General features: G+C 48.8%; 1 protein-coding gene and 1 long non-coding RNA gene across 2 annotated transcripts in view; one reads left to right on the plus strand and one right to left on the minus strand.

Annotated features, from left to right (window-relative positions):
• Nucleotides 1-20722, minus strand: part of efl1 (elongation factor like GTPase 1) — a 72994-nt gene extending 52272 nt beyond the window's left edge. The window contains exons 1-14 of the mRNA XM_026176958.1: nt 20095-20722; nt 19563-19630; nt 19399-19483; nt 18853-18986; nt 17758-17895; nt 17449-17663; nt 16637-16760; nt 13510-13589; nt 13169-13305; nt 12948-13070; nt 12128-12227; nt 4782-4912; nt 4428-4591; nt 3790-3925 (exon numbers count right to left, since the gene is read on the minus strand). Of these exons, the coding sequence (XP_026032743.1) occupies nt 3790-3925; nt 4428-4591; nt 4782-4912; nt 12128-12227; nt 12948-13070; nt 13169-13305; nt 13510-13589; nt 16637-16760; nt 17449-17663; nt 17758-17895; nt 18853-18986; nt 19399-19483; nt 19563-19630; nt 20095-20185 (1726 nt within the window). The 5' untranslated portion in view covers nt 20186-20722. The remainder of the gene's footprint in view (nt 1-3789; nt 3926-4427; nt 4592-4781; nt 4913-12127; nt 12228-12947; nt 13071-13168; nt 13306-13509; nt 13590-16636; nt 16761-17448; nt 17664-17757; nt 17896-18852; nt 18987-19398; nt 19484-19562; nt 19631-20094) is intronic.
• LOC113027376 (uncharacterized) lies at nt 13596-16389 on the plus strand. Its single transcript, XR_003273038.1, has 2 exons — nt 13596-15648; nt 16156-16389. It is a non-coding gene; the product is annotated as an uncharacterized LOC113027376 (long non-coding RNA).
• Nucleotides 20723-21414: the final 692 nt, after the last annotated feature.

Below are 21414 nucleotides of genomic sequence, written 5' to 3' on the forward strand. Positions count from 1 at the left end.
CGGGTCGAACAAACGACAGACGCAACAGGTTTGTGCAGAGAAAGCACCGTCATGCAAGAAAAGTATAGAAGTGTGAAGACTACGATCCACGATGACAACCGAGCACTGCAGGGCCAGTGCGACCCAACGCGCTCAGCAATCTGTCGCTCGACAGCGCCGATCCATCGCAGCAAACGCCAAAGTTATTCTAGTCAGAAGTTGCAACATCCATCACTGATGTTTGCCTCCCGCGCCTGCTGCAGCGCTCGAGGCTCTTCAAGCAGCACGACTCACTCACACCAGCGCTTCCTACCCAACGCTCGCAGTCCAATCGACACATCGGAGCGCAACCAGGGCTTCAAGCAACCGCCAACCTAGTGGGTGCCCTGCTCCGCCTCCGGGGCTACGGCCACCCCGAGCAAAACAAAAGCAATGATCTCAACGATGTGTCGTGAGCACAAACTGCTCTTTAAGGTCGTGCCACAGCATCTCAGTCGGCTTCAGGTCAGGACCGGGCCTCTCCGAACTTCATTCTGTTTTCCTTCAGCCGCTCAGACGTGGACCCGCTGGTCTGTGTTGGATCATTAACTCGCTGCAGCACAAATACAGACCACAGCCTGAGACGAGCAGATATCTGTTTTTTAAAAAGAACGAAATCTTCACAATAACAAGAAAACATGAACCTTTGTCAGCCTGTGAAGTCTGCCTGGGAGCTCAGTCTGACGGATCTGCTCTGCAGGCATCCAAATATGATATTAGCAAACGTCTTATCAAATTATTAGACCACAAATATTTTAGAAAGTTTTAAACTAAAATATTGTTTTTTATCCAGGAAATAACCTGAGCCGACTTCTCTGAGACGCCTGAAATTATTCCAGCAGAACATTCAACCAGTAAAACTCATAATGCTCATCACTGCTAATCTAATAATAATAATAATAATAATAATAATAATAATAATAATAATAATAATAATAATAATAATAATAATAATAATGTGATTTACTGTTTTTAAAGAAAGATAAAAATAAAGATTGACTGTAACCCTCACACTGGGTGGTCTAATAAAGCACAGGGCTCGCTACATTAAGGTAAACGTTTCATCATTTTGTTCACGCAGTGTGTGTCAGTAAAGGTTTTAAACCGTTGGACAGACTGATCTGCTGTCACAGCAACAACAAACATCTGTCAGTCCAACTCAGGTTTAACTAATCCAGAGTCTGAAGCAGTCCCGGATCATTACGGCCCATCTGTGAGGCGTCAAAGCTGCATGAGGAGACGAGCTGCGACGTCCATTGAAGGGCAGATGGGCTTATTGATAACTTCCTTCGCTGATGCCAACTGATGGCGGCGCGTCGATATCCTAATGCACGCCTGCTTCATTATTCATGACAGCCTCACAAGAGGATTTCACACAGGTCCCACCTGCACCCAGAGCAGCATCCAGCAGCAATAATGTGAGTCAGATCGATGCTGCACCGGGGACCGCACTGAACGCAGCGCACACGCTTAAAGTGCAGCAGACGTCTGCACAGCGGACACAGATTTGAAGATTCAGAGTCACGTGAAAACGTCACGATCCAGCGGCTGGAGATCCTGGTTCAGCAGCAGTGACCTGCACCGATGTTTCTGTGAGTCTGTCTCATCTCTGTGGAGGAACTTTGGTCCTCTCTTCCTCTCAGCGATGCTTCAGCTCGTTCAGGTTTGCAGCACTGGTTCATGCACAGCTCTCTGAAGGCTCAGCCTCTCAGCCTCAACCCAACTGTAACTCTGACACTAAAACCACATTCGGTTCTCAAAAATGCCTTCAAACCTATGGGGACCAGGATTTAGGTCCCCACACACACACACACACACACACACACACACACACACACACACACACACACACACACACACACACACACACACACACACACACACACACTGCAATAAGGTGACATGATCAGAAAAAGAAATTCAACAGTTTGCACCACAGACCAAAGCTGGACTCACGAATCGCTGTGAGCCTGTCATAAAGCGATCAGATAAATATGCTAAATGCATTTCAACGACATCGTGCATGCAGGAATGCCCCTGGGGAAAAATGCAAATATGTCTTTTTGTGGAGTTTTGTGTATAATCTTGGTGCACAGACACTTTTAATACTCGCCCAGCATTCAGTCACGTGTCAGGACGCAGCGATGCTTTCACATCAGCCACGGTAGAAAAATCTGTGCCAGCAAAAACATTAGTTTATAATAAACATGATTTGTACCTGAAGAATTTGACCCCGAGCCCATCGTCCAGAGAGTCCAAGCTGCTTTTTGGCAACTTGACCAGAAATGACTCATAAAGAGCCCACGCAGCCCCCCCCCCCAGCATCCACAGTAATGTGTGTCTGAATGTTTAAATGAAAAAGGTCACTGATGAACATGTTTGCAGTACAGACACAAAGCCAGCAGACAGCGGCGTCCACGGAGATCACAGAGGCAGATCGATAACGCGCATACAAGCGCGAGCGTCAGACGAGCACGCGTACGGTCATCAGCTGAATCGAAGGAAGGCGGTGCGTGGAAAAAGCAGGAGTTCTCACAGAAACTTGGAGGGGAGCGAGCTTTAAAGCCGTGATGTGGGAATCTGGGTTTGAGTCAGAATTTAGGTCACAAGTTTGAGGAGTGAGGTATGCAGAGGAGAAACACATGTCGGGCTGCGAAGTACTGCAGCGTCCCCGAGTCTCTGCTTCTAAGTGACAAACACACTCCTGCAGCTCCCATTGCTGACAAATGATCCGTGAAGCTATGAGCTGACCAACACTGACAGCTTCACCCACAGACCCTGTTACAGAACCTGCAGTCCTCCTAGTGTCCAGCAGGGGGCGACTCCTCTGCTTGATTGAACAGGAGACTATAAGAAAATGAGCGTCACGCTCAGCTGATCCCTGATTTCAGTCTCGCCATGACTTCGATGGTTTCATCACAGGACGGTCACAGAGCTCCGTTCAAACCTTAAACCTACAGAACGACCTCAGAACTCTGCGTCTGCAAACACGCCGTCTCTTTGTGATAACATGATAATTAATGTACACAGAAATTCACATTTACAGTTTACAGCAGGCGTGCGACTTCACTGCGTTCACACGAGCACTCCGAGCTCGCTCTGACTCCGAGTCAGCGGTGTTTGTTTGGAGACAGGTTGCTTCCCACCACCTCGGCCTCTGGCCAATCAGATGCTCACTGCAACTACTTCAACATCAGCCATTAAAGCGTCTCATGTGGGGGCGCCCACACAGAACAAATGAAAGCTGGATCAGTCAAACCTGAAAGAAGGAGCCTGTCGTGTACTTACCTGCTCTCGCTCGCCTCTACCACAGCTTCTGTGCTTCACAACGATTTCCCTACTATGATCCATGATTGATACAGTGAATAAAATCATCTCTGCACTTTCAGCTCAGTGTTAGAGGCACACGAAGGATTCGAAGCTCTGTGATTGGCTGTTTCTGAATAGCTCTTTGTGAGTCACTGATTCATTTCTATACACACTCTGGTACCTCTGCCCCTTTTTGTTAAATCAAACAGCTTTGTATTGTAACACTTCTGTTCATCATGACTCAGGAGTGATTCAGTCCCTTTCGGTACCACAAACCCAACGACATCAAAGGGAAAACTCGACGACGTCTACCTCAGAGAAAGCCCCAAACGCTCCCGCAGGTCGGCCATTAATCCAACTTTATTAACGAGAACCTCGTGTGTGTCAGACGGCTTAGAGCCCAGGACGTCACCGAACAACAGCTGCAGCGAGGCGACGACAAAAACAAAGAGACAGATTTACCGAGGACATTTCCGGCGGGGACTTCCTGCAGCTCTTCTAGCTCTCTGCCCATCAGCAGGTAGAGGTTTTCCATGGAGCAACGGGACAGGTGAGGAATCTCAGACACGTCGTCCGAAGCGCTGCATCCCTCCGGCAGCTGACAGAGGGGAGACGAGAGCATCGTTACTGAGACTCACAGGGGAGAGAAACTTAGGTTACTCACATGATTCCTGCAAAGCACACAGGAAGCAGTGCATTGAACAGCTTTAGGATTTATAATGTGTTTTACACAAGCTGCAGTTCCACTATGATCCACTAGAGGCTCCAGCAGGGAGCTGTCCCCATAGACTCCCATGTTAAAACTTCACGGTCCTCACGGTGACACAGCTCGAGTCGCTGTTCACTCAATGCTAACCAGATATTCCTCTGTGAGGCTGAAGATAAATGATGAACACATGAGGCCGAGCGGAGGAACCTGCCGTCAGTCACAGGGACGTGGATTCACACTACCTGTCAGCCTGCATCACATCAGCTGTGCTGGGAGGAAGTGTGCGAACACAAAACTGAAGTGAAGGCAGGATCGAAGCAGCTACAGCAGCGGGACGAGACGGTCCAACGTCCCGCGAACACAAGCTGCAGCAGGCGAGCGGGGGGCTTACCGTGCTCAGGCTCTGGGCGGGGTCGTACTTCGGTCCCAGCACGAATACTCTCTGTCCTTTCCTGACCACCCCGCTGTAGACGCGAGCAAACGCCACGAAGGTCTCCTTCGCCTCCTCTTCCTCCTCTGGCTTCGAGTCTTTCAGCGTCAGGTTCTCCATGTTCGCTGAGAGAGAAACGAGATCAGATCTTGTACGCTGCAGATTTATGGTGACAGCGTGGCGGACATGTTTTCAGCTTGTGAGTCTGTGTTTGTGTGTCTGCACTGAAACCACTGAAGCACCACTGAGCATCAGCTGTGTTCAGACACATTAATAAAGATGAGCGAGTGAAACGAGTCACTGAGACGAGCTCACCTGTGCAGAGTCCTGCAGGTGACACGCTCTCAGAGTGGGAGGGCTCTCGGTGGCTCTCCGCTGCCATCCTGTCAGCGTGTCGCCGTCTCGCCTGCTCCCTGCGCTCGGCGATCTCCTCCTGAGTCAGAGGCCTGAACACAAGAGTCCATCAGAGCTGGAGACGCTCCACTACGTCACTATATGTTTAAATGTTTCATTTTACTCGCCCAAAACATAAGGAGAAAGCCTTCTGCGTCTGTAAATGATTCATAAATGATGATGATTATTTACTGTGATACATGTGGAATAATCCTGAACCAAGAAAACTGTCTGTCCCCAAATATATGCTTTAAAAATTCCACTGGACGTTTGGACTGATGCGGGACCGTGCAGGGTGAGATCCGGGAACAGGAATCTAAAAGTGTCTTCCTTCTCTCACCCCAACAGGTCACAGCAGATGGCCCCGCCCCTCCCTGAGCCTGGTTCTGCTGGAGGTTTCTTCCTGTTAAAAGGGAGTTTTTCCTTCCCACTGTCGCCAAAGTGCTTGTTCATAGGGGGTCATATGATTGTTGTGTTTTTCTCTGTATGTCTTACTGTAGGGTCGACCTTACAGTATGAAGCGCTTTGAGGCGACTGTTGCTGTGATTTGCTGTGTAAATAAAACTGAATTGAATTAAACTGGCATCATCGGAGAAGCTGATGATTCCAACCCATCCTCTCAGATCCCACCACCTAAACTTATGCAAACGACTTCTCTCTTAAGCCGCCGCGGCCTTCGAGTGCTGGATCGTTGCTGAGAGGATCCACAGTTTCCAACCCCGAAGGCAACGAGTCGCTCCTGACGCTCCCGCCTGCACACAACCCACTTCCCAGAACTGAAAATCAAGGTGAAGGATTAGGATCAGGCGTGCTCTGCAGCCGAGCTAGAAGCCGGTCAGAGGTGCAGCAGGAGATGATCCTGAACAGGTTTTTGATGTTTATGGATCGGTTCTGGGAGCAGGTCTGAGAGGCAGCATCGGGGCTCCTGTCAGCACCTGAAACCTTCTGTTCAGAAACAGACTTCAAATTCCTCCGATAGGAGAGTTTAAGCTGTAAAAACAGAACATAATTATCCCTGCATTAGTTTTCCTGCATGAGTGTGTGTGCGTGTGTGTGCACGCTGTGCGGTTGGCGTGTTAGCCCGTGTATGCATGTGCATGCCCTCTTCAAAAAGACCACAGTGACTATAGCAACACAGCTGCTCACAATAGGCCCGAGTGACGGCATGCAGCACAGAGTTCAGCTCCGTGATGACAAACCACTTTAAACAGCCCATAATTTGCCCCTGACAACAGCGGCAGCCCTGCAGACTCACTGAGACTGATTGCACCTCTCTTTAGCATAAATTGGATATAAACGGGGCCGCGGCCCGAATTCAGGATTGTAGCAGGAAACCACAAAAGAGCCGGCCCCACTGGAAGACGGCCCGGCCGTAAGAACAAATGGGCTCAGAGTGACTTTCAGCTTAAAGCCGCACGAGTCAGCTTCGCATTATTTCCCCCGAAAAGGACAAAGCAGCCAACAGATGTTTAAGCGGAGGTTTCCCCTTTAATGCCGCGTTTACATCAAACGCTGAAATAAACACAGCTGTGCACCGCGTTACGGACTTCATCACTTTTCCACAGGAGGTCAAATCAGTCGCTCACTGGTAATAATGGGAACGCCAGGACCGGGGCTCTGGCCCCGCCTGCTGCGGTTATGAAGTAATGGCTTCCAAACACTGAGGCTGGATGATCGCGACCACGAGCAGACCTTTTCCCATTGTGAAGACGGAGGAAAAAAGCGTGCTGGAAAATTAAACAATGTATTGATATTAAATCTGTCTGCAAAGCACACTTCACCGCTTTTTACTGCTGAAGGATTTTTATTGGAGATGTCTTCTACTCTGGCTCCAGCGAACGAAAATGAAACTCGGTGGTGACTCTGATGATATCTGCTCTGACATTTGCATGAAAGCTGCATAGTGAGTAAGTTAAAGGCTAAATAAAGCTCAGAGCCCGCTGTTTAGCTGGATGGAGGATTTAGACGAGTAAATGGTAAATGGCCTGTATCTGTATGGCGCTTTACTTAGTCCCTAAGAACCCAAAGCGCTTTACACATCCAGTCATCCACCCGTTCACACACAGCTGCCCTGGGACGCACTGACAGAGGCGAGGCTGCCGGACACTGGCGCCACCGGGCCCTCTGACCACCACCAGTAGGCAAGGACACTCAGTAACGATTGCCCAAGGACACAACGACCGAGACTGTCCAAGCCGGGGCTCGAACCGGCAACCTTTCGATTACAAGACGAACTCCCAACTCTTGAGCCACGATCGCCCCAATTGTTAAGATATGTGAAGACCGAGGGCCGTGACCCGGCACAGTCCCTGCATGTCAGGGGTGTCCAACTCCAGGCCTGGAGGGCCGGTGTCCTGCAGGTTTAGATGTGTCCTTGATCCAACACAGCTGATGTAAATGGCTAAATGACCTCAACATGTCTTGAAGTTCTCCAGAGGCCTGGTAATGAACTAATCATGTGATTCAGGTGTGCTGACCCAGGGTGAGATCTACAGCGTTTCCACTGCTACCTGTTGGCCAACGGCACAGTGGCGGTCAGTGCTACCCCGGGCCTCGACCAATCCTAGGCAGAAATCTGATCCGGCACAGATTTTATGCCGACTGCCCCTGCTATGGACTCCACATATATACACTGCAGGGTTTTTCTCAACAGCAACCACGGCGTAGAAAGCTCTTGTGGCAGGAAGTTGTGACAGTAAACTTGAGTTTTCTTTGTCCACAGTTTAAGGAGCCACAAAGCGTGAGTGGTCAGGTCGGATCAGATCACGCGAGTCCAGATATTCTGACCCTGATCAGACCTGCTGCGCAGCACTGTTTGTCTTTTTTAATGAACATGACTTTCAGCCATCACTGATTGGACTAGCACGCAGTGGCTCGCAGCGAATCTGCTGAGGTGTGATGACAGGACGTGATGTCACAGCTCTTTGGGAAAAAGCTGCAGCTCATGTCCGACATGTGAGACTTTCTCTTACTGGTGTTGCAAAGAGTCGAAATAGGAAGAAATTCAACAAATTCATCAACTTTTATGCATAAAAACATGTCAGGAATCTTTATCATTTTAGTGTCTGCACTGTCACCGGTGTCGTTCCAGTTGCAACAGCAGCCGCATGGCAGACTTACGCATTTCACATTTCATGCATGCAGCATTTGAGAAAAAGAACCGTGAGCTTTGGGCGTGCTGCAGGACGCTGCAGGTCACGCCCTCGCTATGTCGCCATGTCTGTGCACATTGTTAGCCAGTAGTGACGCTTCAAACCTGAACTCATTTCCTCCTCATCTCAAGTTCTGGTCCAAAAATCCACATTTTCAGCATTTATTAACAATTTTTACCAGATTCTCAGCAGCTCGTTGCACCTGAGCTCTGCGCCCGTCCCTCGCACCTGACACTAAACAAGGTGAAGCCACCGAGCCGTCTCTGCCTCTGCTCTGTGTTGTAAATGCTTCTGTCCAATCACAGTCCTGAGTTTCACAGAAGCGAGCGGGTTGGCCACTGGGACCTCGAGATGAGCAAAAAGACGCGCGGGTGCGACGGGGGATCGTTGTCCTCGCTCTGAGTGCATCAGTACCTGTTGAGACGCGCGTCTCCACTTTGAGGGAAGCGCTGTGTGCGAATTAGACAAGTGGCAGCGCAGCAGCGACTCCGTTAATGATTTAAAGCTGCCGCCTCAGTCAGGATCCAACAATAATTAATGTTAAGGGTTTTTACAGGTAAGCCTTTAATGAGTTATCAGATGCTTTTTTCACTCGCCGGAGTCGACCGCTCGAGGTCGTTTCCCTTACAGATGAATTCTTTTCCTGCAGTCCTGGATGAACATGAATCGTCAGCGGCCCTCAGTCATCAGGGCTGCGATGGGCCGATAATTCACAGTAACTGCTTCTATTTTTATTTGGCATACAGTAACGTGTCGTAGTCTGAGAGTCAGACGCCTCAGTCGTTTGTTTTCCGTGTTTCAGAACGTTTCGTGTCAAAGACTTCACTGATTTTGGGTCGGAGGTGACCCACAGCGCCAGGACCTGAGTGTTGGTGACGAACAACATGTTTATGAGGCGCCGTCAGCCGTCAGCCGCCACACAGATGTCAGCAGAGAGGATGCACGCCTGCTGCAGGCAAAGAGGAAAGAAGCTCCCGCAGCTCATTAGCCGGGACTTTAGACAGGTTTTTCCTTCCAGCCTCACAATATCAGATGGCCTTTCCTTCCTTCCTTCTCTCTCTTTCACATACCTCCTAGTCCTCATCCTCCATGCCTCCTCTGACAGCTTGTCTATATCTCCTTTCCTCTGCTTGCCACTGGAAGTGCACTGCTACAGTTTGCAATTAGGATCAGAACTGTGACAGGAAGCTGAGAGCTGAGGCTGAATCTCTCTGCATCAGAAACGCTGCAGATCAAGAAGATGAAAACAGAGGCGGAGGAATGGAGCATATGCTGTATGCTATATGCTCACAACCCCAAAATACACTCGGCTGATGGAGCTCAGACTGGTGGAGACCCCATCATTAAACCCTCTGAGGATGAGGTGGAAGAACAAAGCTGCGAGTGGCTGCTGGTGATCCTCTGGGTCGACTGATCAGAATCAACTATTTTAAACATTAACATCGACCCACGATTTCCACATTAATGCAACGCAGCTAACAACAACATCAGCCAATCACATGGCAGGATCGATCCAAGCTGAAATCACAAACCGTGATGAAGAGAAGGGATTAAAATTGAAAACTAGAACGTGTTGAACGTAATAACAGAAGGCACGGTGGTGCAGCGGTCAGCACCGTTGCCTCACAGCAAGACGGTCCGGGGTTCTAATCCAACATCTGGCCACAGCCAAAGCTGGGAGTGTGTGTCTGTGTGCGGCTGGGGAGGGCTCCCGTGACCCTGGAAGCGCTCGAAGCGAACGTTCAGGCCCAAAATGCAAAATCATCCTGAACTCAACTGGAAACCTCCTGCAGTCAAAGCTACTCTGTGGCATAAAACGACTCCGGAGCAGCCAAACGTCATCGCATCATCACGTCCTGCGGGGCAGTTGAACAACCGCACGAGCCCGCTCGTTTCTGACCGTCCAAATGACCCGACACCCAAGCTAATAAACAGGAATGTGCGGAGCGTCTTCGTGTCACACTGGTTAGCTGCTACGATTATTAGTCGAGGAACACTGTAATGGAGTTCACAACATCGCATTAGAGCTTTTTACAGCTTTGCCACAACTGAGCGAATGCAGATCAGTCAGCAGTGCACAATGAGGCAGAGCGAAGACAACGAGTTCACTCTGGCCCATTAATGGCTTACACACATGCTCCACAGGCCAGGCCATTAAACCAACACTGGGACCAACGCTGTAATGACTCCTCGACATCAATCCAAGCCTCCTGTAAGCATCTGCTTCCAATGAGCCGTGGCAGCGATCCACTCCACGCTGCAACTCGTCATCCTAGCCTTTCAAGCTCGAACACAGCTTCGCTATTCATCTCGCTGCAGGAAGTCGAAGACCTTGTCTCCCATCTTCATAAAGGGCTTGAAGACAGATTCGGTGACACCGGGCTTAGATTAATGGGCCAGACATGGAGGAAGGGAGCTGTGTGATGTTAAAGCGCGCTCGCGTCCTAAGAAGAGACAGGCGGGCCAGGATAGGCCAGGACGGCTCCATCCATCACTGGCTGTTGGGGGGTTTGTGGTTTACCCTCAGTTCACCTCCGAGAAGGACGCACGGATGGGAGAGGGCCAACAGCTGTGTCCTACCACCAACCCTCCTGGAGTAAGAGACAAACTGGAGGTAAAGGTGCTCCAGCGACGCAGAGGGCACCGCAGGAAGCCAGGCACAGCACGCTCTGACGCTAGCTTCTGCCTCCAGCACGGGAACCGTTCACTCCTCTCTGATAATATACGTGCAGCTAAAACAGAGCAGTTTCCAGATGATGGATGTTTTACAAGGAAACACATTTCCTCGTGTCATTACGCGCTTCTGCTTTCACAGGAAGTATTTTCATCTCTGACTGTGTGCTACAGGAACTGATTTCACAATAAACAGCAAAAATAATCAGCTGTGTTTCAGGAGACGCATTTATGATCCTCAAAATACAGACAGTGGGCCTTCGTCCAGACACCAAACATCCACGAGGCGCGACAGCAGCGCCACCTACTGGCTACACGCACACACACTCGTTTTCATATCATAGTGAGGACATGTCAGGGACATAATGCTTCCCTGGCCCCAACCACGACCTGTAATCCTGACACCACAAACACATTTTGAGTCTCAAACATGCCTCCAAACTCGTGGGGACGGGCATTTTGGTCCCCACCAGTTTGGTAAACTTTCAATTTTTGGTCCCCACAAAGATATGAATACACTCACACACACACACACACACACACTCACACACACTCACACACACTCACACACACTCACACACACTCACACACACACACACACACACACACACACACACACACACACACACACACACACACACACAAACAGAAAACATTAATAAATAATAATTACTGACATAGGAGTTTGGAACCTCCTTAAGTTCCTTGAATTCAAGGAATTGCTTGAGTTTTTCTTTCCAAGCTCTTTAATATTAATATTTAAGTCATAAATCACAGACATGTGGGAGGGTGAGACGTGACATCCAGGATCCTCATATATCAGCATCGTTTCCTTGATGTTGCCGTCAGAAACAAAAGCAGCAGAGTTTTAAAAATAAAAGACATTTTATGAATACCTGACCTTTCACGCCTTTAATTTGAGGTCAGAGGTCGGAGTACTGTGATACTCGTGGTGCCAACACAAACGACTGCCCAGAGACTGCATCAAATGTTTTCGCACTGTTTCCACAGGCTGCATGGAAACGGCAGCTTGACCCGACTGACCTGCAAACTCATCGACTGACCCCGTGTTACTGAGAGTTTATCGCTGTGCAGCGGAGACACTCAGGCTTACATCAGGACGCATTTCTGCTGTGGCGACGCCTCGGAAATAAAACAGGAGCCGCTTGATGCACCAAATACGTCTTAAAGACAGCGACTAGCCGAGCGAGCGAGCAGCGGCTCACACCTGCTCTGCAACGTTGAAGCAGCCGTTTCAAAGGCAATGAGACTGCAGCACTCGAGGTCAGCACCAAGTAAAGTGCTGAAGCTAAAAGGCCACAGGCTGAAATTCTTCTGATGGTGAGGACGCATAAAGCTTCTTGGTGAGAGCTTTGACTAAATAAGTACTGTTTTACTTTCAGTAACACACCCCTGCATGAACACACACAGACACACAGCTACCTCTGTCTGTGCTGAGGAAGGGCCTTGGCGTCCACGGCAAACATCTTGGACACGAAGACGATGACAGGAGCGTTTTCCTCACTCGAACACTGCAGGAATGCTGGGAAACACCAGGAATGAAGGAAAAGAGTCAAACACACAGCGACAGCTGAAAACAGCGAGCTGCTTCAACAACAACACCAAATCCAAACAGACCACACCCCCGACGTTACAGCGCCTCCGTCGCCCTGATGATCACTGCGAGACGTTAACGCCACTGACCCACCACACGGTCACTGACAGGTCACTGCAAACAGCTGCTATCAGTGGGTTCAACAATAACTCTTTATAATTACTGATTTTAAGCATCTAATGGTGATTATTAAGGAGCTGTGATCACAGACTGCATGACGAGGCTCCGCCGAATGTCAGATTAGTCTGAAGCGTCTGAAGCCGACCAAAGTCAGGCAAATGAAATCAGCTGATGCAGGATCTGAAGGCTGTGCTTCCTGTTTGATACCAACGTGAGGCTGAATACGACCAGGACGAGGCGACAGCGAAAAGAGGCAAAAATATAAAAGAAAGTAAAAACAAATCTATAAAAATGTGTTTGAGCAGGAGGTTAGTAAGAAGACGGCGACTCCTCAGGGCGGGGCCAGCAAAACAGCTGATATGGTGTCAGCAGTCCTGATTCGCTCAGAGCTACACGAGCCAGAGGAGGAGTCACCATCGATCTGCACAGATGATTGGGACGTGCAGAAGCATGCTCACAAAAGAGCTCCTGTCATTGGTTAGAAATCCCAAACAAATACTGCGTGTGCGTGTGCGTGTGCGTGCATACCTGTTTTCAGGTGTTGCGTCTGCTCGGGCAGCGAGTCAAAGCGGCGTGCTCCCACGCTCATCAGCTTCTCCACCCTCTCGGCCGCCATCTCTAACGGGCTGGGGAGCTTCTCACACACCATGGCTGCAGCGCGTGTTAAAGATCACCGAGGACAGGCGGGACAAAGATGTCGTGCTGGCGTCCTGCCGAGGGACGCGCTCACCTCACAGGACAAAGGATACAAAGGACGGCCTGGGAAACGGGTAACCACTGGCTGCAGATGGCAGACAGGAGGACTTTGGGGTCGGAGTGACGCGAGTCTCTGGCCATCACCTTTACCCCGAGTGACGTCACCACCTTCTCCACCTTCTCCTTGTCTCTGGGGATTTAAATAAAGAGAAAGTTCTTCCATTACGGCCGCGGGGTCGGGAACGCGTTCCCACCTGTCCTGAGAACATCACAGCTTCTGTGTGGAAACGTCCTGGCAGCTGAGAACAGTCTGTGGAACATCGCTGCCTCCTCGTGTTTCTTAGAAGGTTATTCATAAAAACTTATTTTACTGAAATAATAAAAGTTAACCAACCTCCTGATGACGACCGCATCATATAAGCTCCAAATGTTATCCAGCACGAGCTGCACGAACAGCGGCTTCTTTCCTTTGGCCTGCAGGGACGTCGCACATGGAGGAGAAAATCTGATCAGTGCAAGGAATCGTTTTCCTACGAGAAACAAAGCAGAGGAGCAAAGACCTCCTGGAACCAGAACCATTCAGGACGTTTGCTGGATTTGCTGGATCAGACTTTTTCATTGTGAGTTTTTTCTTGGGCTCTGTGCGTCTTTACTTCCTGATTTATTTTGAAGGTTTTCTGTTTTTGCTCTTTTGGTTTTATTATTGGATGCTGGCCATCGTGCTTCCTGCCCACTACGTGATTTCTGCACTGGTGTCTGGGGCAGCTTTGAAACCTTCCCTATGAAATGGATCATTAATACAGGAGCACCTCAGCCTGTGAGTGTGGACCGTCTGAGGTGCAGGAATCTAAAAGGCCAACATGGCGTGCTGCACGCATCAGCAAACGGGTTCCTGAAGCCCGGAGGCCGGCTCATGACCACGACCTGATTTATTGTCCGCTTTACTCTCTGTGAGCATCATTTCAAACAGGAGCATCTTGTTTTATTCAACAAGACTTCAAACTAGCAAATGAGACCATAAACTGTAAAGTGTTTACTGTAATCAGAGAGCACGATCAGAGGACTTGCCCCCTGCTGGACACTAGACAGAATGCAGGGACCTGCAAAGTCCACTTTGACTGCATTCACCATAAACACTGCACGACTCCACCTTTAAACTAATATTCACTGACTTCATGTCGTTATTCAGGTAACATGTTTGTGCTCTTTTCATTCTATATTTGACGAATGAACAAAGTAACATCAGAGAAGCTCACTGATGCAACACTTCTCATCTACTTCTGCTGAAATCCAGCTTTTACCAGGAACATCAACAGGTGAGCACACTGAAGCCTGTGTGAGCTGTAAACACACACAACACTAAAACATGAGGTGACATATCCATGAAAAGAGGGAAAAAACACCCAAGACACAGGACAGAGGACGTTTTTCTGCAGACACACAGCGACTGCATCCAGCTGCGATTCAGAAGGTCAGCCCACACAGCTCATCCCCATCCTGTGAGTGTGCTGCTAAAAAGCCTCACCGCGTCATTCATGGGCCGGCGTGCCTGTGAATGACGAGCGAGCATGAATAAGAGGTCAGCCCCTCCATCGCTGCTCTGTTTTGCAGGCACTGACGCCTCCTCCGCTCGCCCCTGACGGCTGCAGCGCTGGCAGAAACACACCAAAACACTCCTCATTCAGGGCCCGGGGGGGCAGCAGCCGAGCGTCTGCTGGGAAACGTGGCCGGTACCGGTCCAATCCAATAAACATGCCGGGTCAGTCGGGACTTCAGCCTCTCGCCGTGCAGGAGCAGAAGAGCATAACACACACTGTATATAAAAGATGGAGAAATCCAAAAACACTATCACCGACTTTTGTGATTCGACCTCTGTGGCCGTCACCAGATACCAGGAAGTTCCCCCTAATGGCTCGTTCGGGACCTCGGACACAGATGACCTGCTGTCAGTGCTCGGTGACATCCAAATGACATCCTTGAATTTCACTCTCAAAGCTCCGCCTTCTTGGACGGTCTGTTAGTGCAGTGACCTCACAGCAGCGATATTATTGGTCACATGATGCCATTAAAATGCTCCAACAGCACAAAAACCTTCTGCTCTGATCTTTTAATGCTTCACTGAAAACTTTCCTTTTCCAGTTTCACCTCGATTCATAAATTTCTGCCTTTAACGTGGCTGCACCTGTCAGTTTATGATTGAATGAATATTTTCCTGCTCTGTTTAAGGTGCAATATAATAAAATAATATAAATACAGTTCTAAGTTATTATTTCTTTGCATGTGCACAACACTGAAGTGTGACCTGATGGTGGCACTAAGAATAAAAACACCAAAGGTAATTATACCATCAGTGAGTCGTTTTCAGTGCAGGCTAGCTGTGGGTAGAGGTGGGCGGAGCCTATCACCCTGATGCCGTTCACCTGGGCAGGTTGAGTCTTGGTTATTTAAGCTGCCTCCTCAGCCTGAGCCATTTTGGACTCAAATCTTTTTAAAGTGCGACTTCGTTGGTCTCGACTGCGGCGTGCTCGGCTCGGTGAGTACTGGGACCGCCTCTGTGAGAAAGGCTGCTGGGTGTGGCTCCCCCACAGGGTTCTCTGGTTAGGTGGAGTTGGGGTTAATCTCCTTTTAATGCTGCTGTGTGCCCACTTGGCCTGAATGTGGATTATTTGTCTGAATTGCTGCACTTTAAACTTCACCGTGAGACGCACCAAATAAAACATTGACGCATTTAAGTGGACAGGCCGGGTCCAGGTTTGAAGGCCATAAACGTAGTTTAGCATTCACGCTGATCCTGCTGTGCCAGAGTACAAACACGTCTGTTAAGCTGAGCTTAAACCTGCCTGAAGCTTTTAGTCTCGTTTGTCTCGGGAATAAAAGTCCACTTTGAACACCTGGCTTAATGTTGATGCCTCAGTTTAGAATGACAGATGCAAACGACCTCATCGACACGGTGATACCAAAGGCTTCAGCTTCTCATTGTTTTTATACTGGAAACCTTTACATCACAACTTTAACTGCATCTGTCTGTGCTCCCTTTCAGGTGTGCACGTCTGACAGGTGAGGCTGCTGCAGGAGGTGCACAGACACATGCCGACTTTGACAGTTTCAGGTTTTACATGAATTAAACCCTGCTGCAGTGATGTGGAGAACATCATCAGCTGATGTTAAACTGCTTTATTATGCTCGTCTCATCAATTATGACTCAAAGACCAGCTGATACGGGCAACTTAACGACTTTAAGGTCTTAAAATAAAACCTGACAGCTTTGACTGTTCTCGCCTTTTATTGGCTCGCCAATGATTTCATGACCTGAACGCCGTTTCCTCAGATGGAGGCAAAGCGTAGCTGCCTGTACTCCTGCAGTGTGCTCGCTTGTCTCTGACATTTTTCTGTCCATGTGCAGAAACGTGTCACCTTTACCATGGTCTCAAACACCGCGGTGCTCTGTAGAAACTATCATCCCAGGAAGCTCTGACTGCAGACGCGATTCTTACGCCACATAAACCTCCCAGCTGTGTCACCTGAGCTCCTTTCATGATCCTCTTGGCTTTCATGCTGAGGTAGAAATCTCCCCACAGGGTTTTCAGTAGCACCTCCTTCTTGATGCCCATCCTCTCGCTGTAGATGTGAGCAAAATGCTGGATGCTGGAAAACAGAATCAGCCTCCATGAACATCCAGAAGCTTTTTTTTTTTTCTTTGTTCAAGGCTAACAGTGACACAGACGTGAACTTTAACCCCGGGCTGATCAGCTGAGCAGAGCTGATCAGCCCGGGGTTACAGTTGTATTTTATATTGAAATTCATGCAAAGTTATAAATCTGGTCAATGTATTTTACTTTGAAAGGCAAACACTCAGCTGGGTCTGTATTCATGTTACATTTAAGAACGGCGCCATCTGCTGGATGATCTTCCTGAACTGCACCCAGCCCACAGGGTGCACACACAACTCTCCTTACTAAACTAAACTGGTGCTTCTGTTTAGACTGAAACAAACCTGACCGCACTCACCTGTCCGTCTGGTTTGCGTGCACCTTTATTCTGCGTGAGGGTTTTAATGAAGACTCTTCCTGCACTGCTGTATATTATGCTTATATATGCACATCTGCATTAAAGGCTCATGTCTCTCTGCACAGAATAATCTGTAACTCCAACAGCACCGAAGCCTGTGCTCAAACCAAACTGTGGCCCTAAAAGTCAGTTAATTTACACCAGCATGAATATCATGGCCTCACGAGCCGGCTGAGCCACAGCACTGGAGTCTTTCAGTTCATGTTCTGCGTCCTGCAGCCTGCAAACAAAGCTTTGCTCCCTCCGTGAATCGACGCCGCCTCACCTGAAGCCCCAGCCGTCGATGGCGCTGGCAAACACCACGTTTCCCTGGTCGGGAGAAAAGTAGAGGTGGGAGTCATCGACCTCTTCGAGCCCAGCGCTCCAGTCGTAAACCTGGTCTCCGCTCGACTTCTCGCCCTCTTTCTCCTCCTCCTCCTCCTTCCCCGCTCGCTCCTCCAGAACTTTAGATGTGAACAAAGTTCCCGTCACGGCGTTCACCTGCAAGGACAAATCACGGCGGTGCACGAAGCGTACGACTCAGCAGGTGTTGGTTAGAGACGGTAAAATGTGGTTGACAGAGCCGGGTCCTCACCTGTTCCAGGATCTTCTTCAGGTGAGTGTAAGCTTCCTGAGACGTTAGCTTCAGCTCCACCACGAGCCGATCAATCTTATTAATGACCAGAACCGGCCGGATGTTCTCCAGCCACGCCTGCCGCAGCACAACCTGGGTCTGACACACACACACCTGCGTTTGAGAGCTCGTGGTGAAACACCTTAGTTAGAAATCAAGACTGCGTCATAAACACAGAAACTGTACTGAAGTACCAGCAGAGGGCGATAACGACGGTTTGGTTTTATTCACATTTCTTGCTGATCTCAGAGAAGCTCACTTCTGATGACAGCGATACTGAGATGGACTGCTGAGGAGTCCCTGTCAGCATCTGTCAGCCAGCAGGAAAGTGGACCTAACACAGCTGGACTCATGTGATGTCTGAAGGCGGGATGATCAGGATGATGATTGAGGTGTGTGTGGGAGAAGGACAAAACGGAACATGTGCAAAAATAGTCGGATATAGTCTGAAAGCTGTCTGTGATGTTTAAATTTAAAGTAACTTATAAGCCGTATGATGACTGTCTCCAGCCACATGTGTAAAACATGACCGGGCAGAACGTTGACGTCCATCTGTCCCTGTACTCAACATGGCGGCTTCACCAAAACTGGCTCCCGCTGCGATCACGGTTCTGCTGATGAAAATGCATCAACTTGTTGGAAGATGTAATTACACACTAACGTGTATTTATGGGCACTTATTCTGTTACATTATGATGATGACCTGAGTGGCTCTGTGAGTATCTCAGGAGGCTGAGGTTCAGCCAATCACAAATCTCCAGTCAAGAATCTAAAACTCGCTCTGGTGGCGGAGAGTCCCAGACTTTTAAGCCCTAAAGGGGATGTGTCCCAAGAGGGTCACGGATAAGAAATCCCTAAGAGGACGTCTTAGGGAAAATCTGGGCCTCTCCACCAACTGCTCTTACAGAAGCTTCTCAGATGAGAGGTGGAACATCTTCAAGAAAGTCCAGACGCTTTTCTTTCTGAGCTCCTTGAACTTCCGAAAACCAAATCCACAGTAAATGACATTTCTCGTCCTTAAAGCGCATCTCTGAAACAGCAAGGTAGCAGGTTTACCTGCGGACACACTCCCTCCACCGCATCGACAACTACGACAGCTCCGTCGCACAGCCGGACGGCGGTGGAAACTTCTGAGGAGAAGTCGACGTGACCCGGAGAGTCGATCAGATTCAGCAAGTACTCCTGATCTCCTGAGACGAGGCACACAAACACAGAACGGCAGTTAGCATCAAACAACACATCAGCGTCCAGCACAGGTGAAGGACGACCACACGGGGGCGTTTTTACAGTTAAATTCTGGAGCCTATCACAGCTGTTATAGGGCGAGAGGCGGGGCACAGCCTGAGCAGGTCGCCACCATCACAGAGGACAACACGCAGACAACCACTCACATTCACAGCTGTGGGCAGTTTAGAATCACCAGTTAACCCACCGCCACTAACTGCATGTGTTTGGACTGTGGGAGAGAACCCACGCACACACGGGGAGAACATGCACTGGATGCAGAAGCGCCCCCTGCACACAGATACATGAGCCAGTCGGACGAACAGCACGGGGTTAGTCCCGAGGTGAAGTGAACCCCGCCGAACAAAGGAGCGTTACCGTGTGAGTAGTGCAGGGAGATGGCGCTGGACTTCATGGTGATTCCTCGGATCTGTTCATCCTCCCGGCTGTCCAGATACCTCAGCTGTGAAGATACAGCAAAGAAGAAAGAGTGAGAAACCTGCTCCGACCTGCCCAAGAAACTGCAGCCAACAGTCACTAACCTTCCCCGCCAGTCGACTGGATATGATGCCATTACTCGCCACTAAGCAGTCCGCCAGAGTAGTTTTACCTGAAAACAGGCAGAAACTTAAAGACATCCTGGCAGAAACCCTCAGGAACAGAATCAGTGTTTAACACTTTTAAATAAATGAATACAGAACATCTGTAAAATGTGAGTGTTAATAAAGCTTCAAAGTCTTGAGTAGTATAGCTGTAATTAGATATGAGAACACAGTGATGCTGCCGATGTCAGTCACTTTATACATCACGCCAAATCCTGCATCCCTGTGTGTGTGTGGTGGGGGTGGGGGGGCTGCCACTCAGCAGCTGGCTGTAAGTAAATAAAGTGTGCCGAATATTAACTTGGGCACTAACGATTAAAGAGCTCCCCTTCTTCATACTCTACCTGCTAGGCAGTCCCGCCGAACAGCAATTCAGTTAAATCTTCGATCGAGTTTGGCTCGTTGTGCTTGTTTATCCTCCCACAGTGACTCACGTGAGAACTGAGATAAATGCTAAATAACTTTGACCCACCGTGATCAACGTGAGCCAGGATGCACAGGTTCCTGATGTTGGCTGGGTTTCTCTGCAGGGAGATGATCTTCTCCAGGCTGGTGTGTCCCATCGTGAACACCGACAACAAGCCCACCTTCACCTGCTAATGATGTTAGCCACAGCGCCAAAGCACGGACGGACCAACGGTCACCGGTTGGACCTGTCAGATAAGTCCCTGAAACACGGAGTGACGAGAATGAGAGCCGGCAGCGGAGGAGCCGCTAACTCTGCGGCTAACCACCACAAACTCCTCAGAGGAGGAAGAGGAGGAAGAGCACACTTCCGCTCTAAAGCAGCGACGCGACGTCCCAGGAGTCTAAATCAAGCCAAACGCACAAACCGAGCCGTGAAAAGCTCGCATCTTACAAACATGTGGGGGACACCCGACTCGCGTTGTTTTCCCGGAAGTTGATGCTGCACTTTAACCACGCCCATTGGCATACGTCCTAGCTGCGTTCAGGAGCATTTGGGGAAAAAAGAGCTTCGTCCTGGAGCCGCTGAGTTCACGCGCCGCCTCTCAAACCAAGTCAGCATTTAAACGGATGTAAACGTCACGGAGGATGTATGGAGGGCCAGGAGTGACAAAATGAATTGATTGAATACGCCATTAAATAATAAATGTTTCGTTTATCAATTCGAATTGGAATTAATTAATTAAATCTTTCAATAATTAATTAAATGCCTATTCATTTAATTTAAAACATTTAATAAATTATTTATTTCTAACTTTTATTGACTCATTTAATTATTTAAAAATGTATTTATTCATTCAGAATTAATTCTGACACTAAATGGAAATTCACCTGAAAAGAAAAAAAAAAACCCTGCTTGCCCCGACCCCCGCCACCAGAAATCTGAGAAATTCCCATTTTTAAATACGACTTTTCCAAAAGTTCTTATATAAAGAACTGATTATGATGTAAAACACAGAATAGGTAGAATAATGCAGAGTCACAGGGATATTTCTAAAATCACTTTTCATTTATTACATAACTGCTTCTTTTATACTGCTGACTACAGACTATTATTATAAACACGGACACAAAACATATCAATGATCAGCGGCTGGAGGCACTTCCTGTGAGTTATCTCGTATGTTGGTGGTGTGTAGATACCAGTTAATATATAATCTTGATTTGGGACAATCTGTTTTTTTTAACACACTTCTTGCTCTAACTCACGTATCACCCAGAATGTGTCATGACCCAGCTGATAATGGTTTCAATGATGATAACGGCTAAAAACGTCATAACCAGTGTAAACCATCTAGACTCACCTCTGCAGGCGCCGTTGTAGATA

The sequence above is a fragment of the Astatotilapia calliptera genome, chromosome 1, assembly GCF_900246225.1.
Source record: "Astatotilapia calliptera chromosome 1, fAstCal1.2, whole genome shotgun sequence".
NCBI classification, from domain to species: Eukaryota; Metazoa; Chordata; class Actinopteri; order Cichliformes; family Cichlidae; genus Astatotilapia; species Astatotilapia calliptera.